The 11,823-nt window shown below is 39.6% G+C and overlaps 1 protein-coding gene across 1 annotated transcript in view; it reads left to right on the top strand.

Annotated features, from left to right (window-relative positions):
• LOC113294833 overlaps positions 1 to 10,320 on the top strand; it is a 35,005-nt gene extending 24,685 nt beyond the window's left edge. Inside the window, exons 5-6 of the mRNA XM_026543208.1 lie at positions 199 to 425; positions 10,183 to 10,320. Coding sequence (XP_026398993.1) covers positions 199 to 425; positions 10,183 to 10,320 — 365 coding nt within the window. The remainder of the gene's footprint in view (positions 1 to 198; positions 426 to 10,182) is intronic.
• Positions 10,321 to 11,823: the final 1,503 nt, after the last annotated feature.

The raw sequence follows: 11,823 nt of genomic DNA, 5'->3' as shown, positions 1-11,823 counted from the left end.
GTGGCTTTTACTGGCCTTCGTTGTTTAAGGACTCCCATAGTCACTGTGTGTCTTGTGATCGTTTCCAGAGGTTAGGGACCATTTCCTGTAGAAATATGATGCCTTTGAACCCTATTTTAGTGATTGAGGTCTTTGATGTGTGGGTTATTGATTTTATGGGTCCATTTCCTAATTCTTTGGGTTATCTTTACATACTTGTCGCTGTAGACTATGTGTCTAAGTGGGTTGAGGCGGTTCCATGTAAAACAAATGACCATAGGGTCGTAATTAAGTTTTTGAAAGAGAATATACTTACACGTTTTGGTACACCGCGAGCTATAATTAGTGATGGGGGTTCACACTTTTGTAATAGACCGTTTGCTATGTTAATAAAACAATATGGTATTACCCACAAAGTAGCTACCCTGTATCACCCACAAACTAGTGGCCAGGTAGAGGTTTCCAATAGGGAAATTAAGCGTATTTTAGATAAAACAGTTAATCCCAATAAGAAAGACTGGTCGTCGAGGCTTACTGATGCCTTATGGGCTTACCGTACTGCGTTTAAGACACCCATTGGAATATCACCCTAATGTTTAGTATTTGGCAATGCATGTCACTTGCCTGTTGAGTTAGAGCATAGAGCCTATTGGGCTATTAAGCAGCTAAACTTTTCACTTGACAAGGCAGGAGCTCACAGAAAGCTCCAGCTCAATGAGTTGGACGAGATTCGTAGAGATGCATACGATAGTGCTAAGGAGTATAAGAACAAAATGAGACTTGTGCATGATAAGAATATTTTACGGAAGTTGTTTTCTCCAGGTCAAAAAGTTCTTCTGTATGACACTCGTTTGCATCTATTCCCAGGGAAACTGCGCTCTCGGTGGACCGGTCCTTTTGTGGTCCGTACTGTTTTTCCTCATGGCGCGGTTGAGATTGAGACATCAGATGGTAGTAGTTCTTCAAAGGTTAACGGTCAGAGATTAAAGCCCTTTTTAGAGCCTTTTCCTACAGGTGATGTTGAGGAGGTCCCTCTGGAGGACCCTGTTTACCCTTGATTGACCATCGAGGCGATTTGTATGTTGTATACTATTTTTGTCAGTTTTTGGTTTCACTTCACCCAGGTACTATCTTTCCGAACTCTCTCTTTACTATTTCCTCATGTTACTTATATTTTTGGTACTGTTCTTTCATTCGAAACATTGAGGATAATGTTAGATTTAAGTTTGGGGGTGGGGCAGAAACTTTTTGTTTTAATAAATAAACTCCAGAGCCTAGAAATTTATGCATATTAAGGATAGCACTAACCAACCTAAGTGGATGGAAGCATTTTGGTTGTAGGAGTTGAGGAACCAATATGATTAGATGGAAACATCTAGAAGAGTCTATTCATAAAAGCACAGAGCTCAGGTGTTAGAAAAAAAAAACATGGTAGTTTCGTCATATCTCGTGATGGAAACATCGAAAGAATCCTAATCACTTCTTTTTTTTTGTTTTTATCATTGTTAGGGTGAAATAGAGTGACTGAGATACGACAAAAAAAAGTTGAAAAAAAAAGAGTTGAGTTGAAAAAAATAAATAAAAAATGATGAGACCAGACCAACCGGAATAAATACAATAAAGTCGACCACTCGTACCCTTGTATATGCCAGCTGAGTTGACCTAGAGTTGGGATTATCAACCACCGGTTCCCTTGTATATGCCAGTATGTTTATATTAGTCCAGACCAGTATCTCAGTCCATTAGGATAGGTTCACCTTAGTCAACATCATCTACGTTTTTCTCTACATCCATCTTCTTAATCTATCCATGTGATTGGTTGACTCCGGTTATGATGTCCAGAAACTATCTGAGTAGAGCTCTGTCACTTTATATGAATTTTAGTATGCTTGAGTGCAAACTCGTGTACAACAATTGGAATTTCGTATCAGGGTACTTCCTCCTGTAGTCAATAAGTATGCCAACCAAGGAGATTCTTTAGTGCTTTCCAAGGTTCTGCGTAGATAGTTAGGGTCTGGAGTATAAAGGTTTTGTGGGTATACCTCTGGTAAGCCCTCCTGAGACTATAACTCGGCCACTAGGACCACCTAGGAGTTTAAAGGCTTATTGCATACGCTAAATGCAATCGACGATGCGTGCGTCAGTGAGTTAGGATTTTATTTTTCAATTTTATCTTTGATCGAGGACTAGCAAATAATAAGTTTGGGGGTATTTGATAGACACATTTTTGTGTCTAATTTGTATCGATTCTATAATTGATAATGCTCATTTTTGTACTTATTACGGTGTTTTATGTGTGTGTAGGTATTTTTGTCCAATAATCATTTTTGGAAAAATCGGCTCGAAAAGTTGGTAAAAGCGCCCGGAGGACACATGCTATTCGGACTCTCACTATGGATAAGGGGTATCCAAATTACTAAGGGAACCCTCAGGACACCCTCAAGGCATCTTCTATTCGCACCCCTGCTCTGGATAGGGGGAACCTCTTCTTCACAATTCAAATGAAACTTTTTGGCGGGAAACTATTGCAGCAGCGAAGCAGATTTGGAGATCGAGTTTTGAGCGATTTATAAGGAGACTAAATGGCTTATTTTCGTTGGACTGGACCTGTGATAGCATAACAGGGTCGTTGTGATTGATTGGACCCAACCAATTGGGCTAGATAGGCCGGGAGAAGCAAACAAAGGAGGTGAAGTTTATCGGAGCTGTTATCGTCTTTTGGGTGAGATTATATCGGAGTTTGACGTGGAGATGGATTGGGATTATCTTGATTCATCGAAACAGGGTTGGTAATCCCTTTAGATTCGAAAATAGAGGAGGAAATCATCGAGTTGGCTAAAACAGGGAGTTTCATGTATTCTCATATATTTTGGTTTATGTATGGAAGTACCAGAGGATTTTACGTTATGAATTGAGTCCTTATTCAGTCTAAAGGAAGTACTTGAGAGTTTGGAGAACCAATTTAACGCGTATATAAGCTTGGAAGGGAAAGAAATCCCGAGACTTGAGGTGGAGAAAAAGATAAGAATAACCGAAGATTTCTTGAGATTCAATCGACCTGTGGGTTATAAAAGGAGTTCGGATAGGTCATAGAAGGGTTACGTACACTTTGGGGAAAGCTTGGGGCGATGGAAGAAGCCACAGAACCAGAGTAGAGAAGTGCAGGCGAGTTGCAGAAACCACAGTCGAGGAAGAAGAAGACAGAACCGTCACATTTTCTTTCAAAATTGTAACAATTTTCCAACAATTACTTCTGTTACGCTTTTCTCTGTAACAGTATTCTCTGTAACAGTGAGTTGTAACAATTATATCAGTGACAAACCCGCTGCTTTATTAGTTCTCTCTTGTTTTTCACCCTTTTGAGCTATGAACACCTATTTTGAGCACGTGAAGAACATGAGGAGCTAAACCTCATTGCTGAGGCGATAGAGGAAGCTATTTTTCCAACAATAAGTGGTATATTCTATTTCATCTATTTATTGCAATTATTATTATGATTATTTGCCTTGAGCTATAATTGAATATGATTTTTACTTGAGTGATTGTGATCTATTTTGATGAAGTATGCATAGTTTATAGACTTTTGATGCTTCATACTTGATATTTACAATTATTGCTTTTGAAAATATACTTGTTGCAATATTCTAGAATCAAATTGAACGAGAAAATTGCATAAATATAAAGATTGGATTAAATCACTTTGAACTTCGAAAATAGTGGAATCTTAGCCTCAGTTGTCTTTTAATATTGATATCAACTTTGTCCGTGTTTGCTATAATTATTAGTGAGTTTTCTATTTTAGTTTTAGAATTTAAGTCTATATTTTATCCTTCGCAAGTCTGAGAATCAAACCACTTTTACCACTATCTATAAAATACATCAATTTTTGGTGCCGCCGACGCGGATTTGCTTTTAGGGTTTTAGACTTATTTTTCTTTTATTTTGTTAGGTTTTTATTATTTTTTTTCTTTTTTACGTTTTTGGGTATTTATCTTTTGTCTACAGGTTTTGGATCATAAAGAAATTTAAGCCAAGGAGTTTGGTGATTTCGTAAAGACTGGATCTTAAAGCATAAAGACTTGGAGCGAAAGATTAAAGCAAAAAGAACGGAAAAGAAGACAGTTTCTTTTAGTTATTTTATTTTTTAGGGTTTTGTTTATTTTTCCTTATTATTAAAATAATAAAAAAAAACTGTATTAGGTTTTATTATTTTGTAATTTTTCTTTTCTTTTTGGACACTTTGGACTTTAAAATTTGGGACATTATTTTTAAACCCTACGGAAGGGTAGTTTAAATATAAATTGTGTGCAGAGAAGGACGGCGATTACGATATCGCCTCGGCCCCTCGGGTTCGTACATGACATAAGAGTTGTGGCCCGAGTCGACTTCAGCGGTTCTTCGCCCGTCTGGTACGGGAGGTAAGTTTTTCGAAACACCCGCGAATCCCCTGTCAGCGGGTTTACTGTATTCCTTCGTTTGCATATATGTTGAGGACTTGAAAACGGCTGCTTTAATTTCCTAGTAAAGGGCAAGGACTAGCCATACAAGATAAGGGTTCGGATTTCATCACCGTTCTCTTCTTTCCCGCCTTAGGAAAACGAAACCAAACGCTAACCTAAGACTAAAATTTTGACTAGAACGAGACCTATAGGGTAACAAGCTTAATAGGAAAGTCGTTCGAAAAATATTGGTTACTCTTTTGAGCATACTTCGAAGTTCATGATGGTTTCTATGAGTTGAATGCGTGACTGTGCCTCCTTATAATACCGGTGAGTCCTTTGGGTATCAAAGCTCCACCGAGCTTCCCTCGCCTCTATTCAGCTTACTTTGACTCGGATTGATTCCAGAGGGGTTTGCTCAGATTGTAACGAGTTCCTTTCCGAAAGAATAAAAGCTGGTCTAGAAACAATCTAAGTGGAGCCATCATTGCTTTTTGTTTGCTAAAAGTTAATAGGTTTGATTTGGTTGAGTCATCCTTGTTTTGTGATTGCATAGAATTCCCTCCCTTATTCATTTGCATGCCTGAACGTAAAAGAGATGCCCTAGGTAGAGTTTTTAAAGAGAAACCTAGTAGTTCTAAGCGTCTCGATTACCTCAATTTAGAAAGCCCGATTCTTGAAGATTCCGTTTTTGAACGTCCGTTTGAGGAGAAAATCCCCGATATTCCAATAGTGTCATAAATGGAAACTTTGAAAGCTTTGTTGAACCCTACTAGGACTACTCGTCCCTCGTGTATCAGGTTATCTGAAACTGAAGCAAATTATGAACTTAAGCCTGGAACCTTACAGTTGCTCCCAATATTTTTAGGGAAAGAAAATGAAAACCCCTATTTCCATGTTAGGGACTTTGAGGAAATTTGTAGTACCCTAAAAATTAGAAACCTTGATGATGATGCTTTGAAACTCAGGTTATTCCCCTTTTCCTTGAAAGATAAAGCCAAGTCGTGGCTATATAGTTTGGCGTACGGATCAATTGAAACATATGAACAACTTACATCTGCCCTTTTGAACAAATTTTTCCCTAGGCACAAAACATCGTCTATTAGGACGCAAATCTGCACATTTTCTCAACAAGAGGGAGAATCCTTGTATAGGTATTTGGAAAGGTTCAATGATCTAATAGACCAATGTATTCATCATGGTTTAGAAAAGGTTAGGTTAGTTCAGATCTTTTATGAGGGTTTAGATTATCCCACTACAACCACAATAGAATTTATGTGTACAGGTGGGTTTGAAAACCAAACAGTTGATGATGCGATGATATATTTGCATGAAATCGTCGAAAAGACCCAACAATGGGAAAGTAATAGGGGACCCCAGAAAATAATTCTTCTAGGCAGAGGAAACATTAATAGGGTAGAAGGAAACTTTGAATCAGATGCCAAAATTGCTGCTATAGCGAAAAGGTTAGAAGCTTTAGAAGTGGGTCACACTAGTGGTAGATTAGAGCCTTTTTAGGAAGGCTAGAATAATGAAGAGCAAGCCAATGCTCTCTATAATAACACTAGATTCGATAACCGTCAGAAGTTTGACCCATATTCAGAAACCTATAATCTTGGTTGGAGAAACCATCCGAACCTTTTGTGGTCTAAGGGCCAGAGTCAAGGTCAGTTTAGTAATTCTAATGCTCCCCCAGGTTTTGGTTCAGATAAGAACTCTTCAGGTCAGTTTCAGAACTCTTCAGAGAATATAATGACGAGCTTAGAGGAATCTCTTAGTATATTAAGAAAGAGACAGTATATGTTAGCACAGAGCCAGGACATGTTTGTAAAGATCCAAGTTAGTTTTCAACAGGAAACCAAGCAGAACTTTCAAACTAATGCTCAGACTCTTGCTAAGTTAGAACTTCAAGTCGGCCAAATAGCTAAGACCTTAAGTGAGAGAGATAACGGAAGGTTCCCTAGTCAGACTAATCCCAATCCTAGAGGAGTTCATGAAGTAGGTGCAAAACCATCGAATCAATTGAATGTTGTTAGAACACTTAGGAGTGGCAGAGTAGTAGACAATCAGGTAATCATGCCCGATAGTGAACGTACTGTAGTTCACCCCTCAAGATCTCATTCCTCAGGATCTCATCCCTCAGGACCACTAGTTGAAGGGACTGATAAAATTTCCGATGATGCCAACTCGGTTCCTGAGAGGTCTGATTTTGTGCCTAGAGCCCCATTTCCCCAGCTATTAGTACCAACAAAGAAGGAATCGAACTTTAATAACATATAAGAGGTTTTTAAGCAAGTTACCATAAACCTTCCTTTATTAGATGCAATTAGGCAAATTCCTGCTTATGCCAAGTTCCTCAAGGATATGTGTACGCGAAAGCGAAAACTTAGCGTCCATAAGAAAGCTTTCTTAGCTAGTCATGTAAGTTCAATCATTCAGAACACCACAACTCCAAAGTACAAAGACCCAGGTTCCCCTACCATTGCTTGTACAATAGGTAAACACCGGGTAGAAAAAGCTTTACTTGACTTAGGAGCCAGTGTGAACTTACTGCCGTACCATGTGTACTTACAACTAGGACTTGGTGAAATGAAACCTACGTCTAATGCAATCATTAACTATCGAAATGGTGTGATGAATTTATCTTTTGGTAATATGACTATGGAGATGAACATTTTTAATGTCAGTAAGCTACCTTATGAGCTAGATGACACGTGTGTCGAAGAGGTGAACATGATAAAAGCCTTAGTTCAGGAGTCATTACCAAACATCTTGTCTGAAGACCCATTAGAAAATTGTCTATCCCATCTCGGTTTAGACTTTGACGACGATAGCACTATTAAACAGTTGAATGCTCTATTAGATTCCACCCCTGTGTTAGACACTGATAGATGGAAAGCTAGGTTCGAACCATTACCAGTTTCTGAGAATACCCTAATTCTTTCTTTAGAAGAGCCTCATAAGTTGGACCTTAAACCACTACCAGATACCCTGAAGTATGTGTTTTTAGGACCATATGAGACTTTACCTGTGATAGTAGCTTCCGATTTGGATAGTGATCAGGAAAGTAGTCTAGTAAAAGTTCTTCAAGACAATAAGGAAGCTTTAGGGTGGACTATAGCAGACATTAAGGGTATAAGTCCTACCGTTTGTATGAATCAGATTCATTTAGAAGAAGACTCCAAACCTTCTAGGAAGATGCAACGTCGGATGAACCCTAACATGAAAGAGGTAGTTCGAAAAGAGGTGCTTAAGTTGTTAGATGCGGGTATTATCTACCCAATTTCAGATAGTAAGTGGGTCAGCCCCGTTCAGGTTGTTACCAAGAAATCAGGTATCACTGTAGTCCAGAATGATAACAATGAGTTAATCCCAACCCGAGTGACCGCGGGATGGCGTGTATGTATTGACTATAGAAAATTGAACAAGGTCACAAGGAAGGATCACTTTCCCCTTCCTTTTATCGACCAAATGCTAGAGAGATTAGCTGGATATAGTTATTATTGCTTTATAGATGGCTTTTCCGGATATAATCAGATCGGTATTGCCCCAGAAGACCAAGATAAAACCACTTTTACCTGTCCCTTTGGTACCTTTGCGTATAGACGTATGCCTTTTGGGCTTTGTAATTCCCCTGCGACCTTTCAGCGTTGTATGATGAGCATATTTTCTGATATGGTAGAACGGTTTTTAGAGGTCTTTATGGATGATTTTTCAGTGTTTGGTTCATCTTTTGATGAGTGCTTGCATCATTTGACATTAGTGTTGAATAGGTGTAAGGAAAAGAATTTAGTTCTTAATTGGGAAAAATGTCATTTCATGGTTAAATCAGGAATTGTGTTAGGGCACATTGTTTCTTCAAAGGGTATAGAGGTAGATAAAGCCAAAGTTGACCTTATTAAGACTTTACAGGTCCCAAACACCGTAAAAGACATTAGGTCATTCTTAGGACATGCAGGTTTTTACCGTCGATTCATTAAGGATTTTAGCTTGATTTCTAGACCTCTTTGCAATTTACTTGCAAAAGACGTTAAGTTTGTCTTTGATGATGCTTGTTTAGAAGCTTTCGAGAAGCTTAAGACTTTACTCACTACCGCTCACATAGTCCAGGCACCTAACTGGAACCTACCCTTTGATATTATGTGTGATGCTTCAGATTATGCTATAGGCATCGTGTTAGGTCAGCGTGTTGACAAATTACTTCATGTGATTTACTATGTTAGAAAAACTCTGAATGATGCCCAGTTGAACTATACAACTACCGAGAAGGAACTGTTAGACATCGTGTTTTCCTTGGATAAGTTTAGATCCTACCTATTAGGTTCTAAGATCGTAATCTATACTGATCATGCTGCTTTGAAATACCTTTTGTCTAAGAAGGATACCAAACCTAGATTGATTAGGTGGATCCTATTGTTACAAGAATTTTCTCCAGACATTAGAGACAAAAAGGGTGTTGAAAATGTAGTAGCAGACCACTTATCTAGGCTAGTTGTTAGTTCCCCTAGTGATTCCCTTCCTATAAGGGATAGCTTTCCTGATGAACAATTGTTTTCTGTTTCCCAATCACCTTGGTATGCAAATATAATGAATTATCTTTTTACTGGTCGAACCCCTCAACATTGGGGTAGACAAGATCGTTTTAGGTTTTTAGCCGAGGTTAAGCATTTCTTTTGGGACGATCCTTATTTGTTTAAGTATTGTCCAGACCAGATTATTAGGAGATGTGTATCTGAGAGTGACCAGTCCAGTATTCTTTCCTTTTGTCATGAACATGCTTGTGGGGGTCATTTTAGTGCTAAGAATACTTCTGCTAAGATATTGCAGTGTGGCTTTTACTGGCCTTCGTTGTTTAAGGACTCCCATAGTCACTGTGTGTCTTGTGATCGTTGCCAGAGGTTAGGGACCATTTCCCGTAGAAATATGATGTCTTTGAACCCTATTTTAGTGATTGAGGTCTTTGATGTGTGGGGAATTGATTTTATGGGTCCATTTCCTAATTCTTTGGGTTATCTTTACATACTTGTCACTGTAGACTACGTGTCTAAGTGGGTTGAGGCGGTTCCATGTAAAAACAAATGACCATTGGGTCGTAATTAAGTTTTTGAAAGAGAATATACTTACACGTTTTGGTACACCGCGAGCTATAATTAGTGATGGGGGTTCACACTTTTGTAATAGACCGTTTGCTCTGTTAATGAAACAACATGGTATTACCCACAAAGTAGCTACCCTGTATTACCCACAAACTAGTGGTCAGGTAGAGGATTCCAATAGGGAAATTAAGCGTATTTTAGAGAAAACAGTTAATCCCAATAAGAAAGACTGGTCGTCGAGGCTTACTGATGCCTTATGGGCTTACCGTACTGCGTTTAAGACACCCATTGGAATATCACCCTACTGTTTAGTATTTGGCAAGGCATGTCACTTGCCTGTTGAGTTAGAGCATAGAGCCTATTGGGCTATTAAGCAGCTAAACTTTTCACTTGACAAGGAAGGAGCTCACAGAAAGCTCCAGCTCAATGAGTTGGACGAGATTCGTAGAGATGCATACGATAGTGCTAAGGAGTATAAGAAGAAAATGAAACTTGTGCATGATAAGAATATTTTAGTGATCGGGAAGTACATTACTCGCTTCTGAGATTTCACATTGGAGTGTCACGAGGATATCCCAGAGGAACGCTTAGTGGAGATTTGTATTAGAGGAATTGACACAGTTTTTCGCTTAAACCTAACAAATTTCAAATTTCAAACCTTTGTGGAGGTCGAAGAGGCTGCAGCCCGGATATCGGATTGTGCTGATGCTATGCATTCAGGAGGAAGCAGAAATATGTGGCAACAACACTCTGTCAATGCTGCATCCGCACCGGTTTTCAATGATCAAGCAAGTGAAAAGTGGTAGAGCGGAGCCGCTTTTGGTTCTTACCGCGGACAATCTGGAAGAATAGGAGGAACAACAGATGGAGGGAGGTATAATCCACCACCTCCATTACCATGCAGTAAAGAACAAATCATAGGGCTCTTGGAACAATGGATATCAAACAAGGAATAAACCCTACCTCCAGTATCTGCGGAACCCACTGCAGCGGAAAAGACGCATGAGCGATACTGCCATTATCATAGAAGAATACACCACCCAATCGTGGAATGTTATTCCCTCCGGTATATTGTGCAAAAAAAACGAGCTAGAGGTTTGAAAATAGGAGACCAAAGCATTAAGAACGATCCACTCCCTCAACATCAGGTTATGATGATTTCACACGACCCGGCTGATGGAGAAACTTGGAGTCCTTGGGAGGATGAAGAAGGAGAAGAAGCGTGCGAAGCCTCTGATGCGGCAGTCTTCCAGGATACGAATGGAATTGCCAGTAAGTTTTCCCAGACTGTCTTGGCCCAACAAATTTTCGACTCTCTAGGGTTTAGTGAGAACCAAATCCGCGAAGCATCCAAAGCTATAACTGCAATTGCTTCCGGAAAAGCATACAACCCGATACCTAAAGAAGCCATTGTCTTCACGGATGAAGACATATGCTACCCAGGAGAGCACCTCCGACCCTTATACCTAACGACTTTCATCAACAAACAACCTCTCAAGCGATCTTTTATATATGGAGGAGCTTCACTTAATATGATTTCATTACATACATTGGAAACCCCGGGGAAATCATAGGCAGCAATTAGGATGCGAGCGACGACTGTGAGAGGGTTTGGAGGACAGACTCAAACGTCAATTGGGATAGTACACATGATGATGAAGATCAGACCTATTAAAGCACTCACCCCCTTTTATGTTCTCGAAGATGACACTACGTTCCCCGTATTGCTCGGAAGAGGATGGCTCCTGAATCACAAGGTGGTGGCATCAACATATCATCAGTGCGTCAAAACTAACATTAGAGGAAAGCAGTTTCGGATCCCAGCCACGAGTAACCCATTCGGACCAGAAGAGGCCTATATGGATGACGCGGTCTTTTACAAAGAGCCTGTCTTTAATCAAGAAGAGCAGATGGAGCATCTGATGACACTTCCGAAATGGGAAGAGTTTCAGCCTGAAGAGAAAAAGGAAAAGCTAAGTTAGTGTTTTTCCCATCACGAATGGGACCTGCCTCAGGAAGTAAGAGAGCGCCAACCGAAACCAAGAATAGTCATTTCAAACGCTTCTCGCGACCTGAAGGAGGACATGTTTACCGCTTATAGAAATTATCCGGGGAAGTCTCTCAGCGCCAACATGATTGTGTTGTGTCATCAATTGACGAAGAAATGGTGGAGACAACCCCAATAGCGGAAGAGTCACAAGATGAAGCGGAAGTATTGGTTTCAGAATAAGAAATAATGAAATATTTACCCGAAGAAAAGATAAAAGTGGACCCAACACTTGATGGGTTAGAAGAGGTGAACCTCGGTT

Source organism: Papaver somniferum, chromosome 7, assembly GCF_003573695.1.
Source record: "Papaver somniferum cultivar HN1 chromosome 7, ASM357369v1, whole genome shotgun sequence".
In the NCBI taxonomy this organism is placed as follows: domain Eukaryota; kingdom Viridiplantae; phylum Streptophyta; class Magnoliopsida; order Ranunculales; family Papaveraceae; genus Papaver; species Papaver somniferum.
The sequence above is the reverse complement of the archived record's forward strand: the minus strand, read 5'-3'. Positions and strand labels throughout refer to the sequence as shown.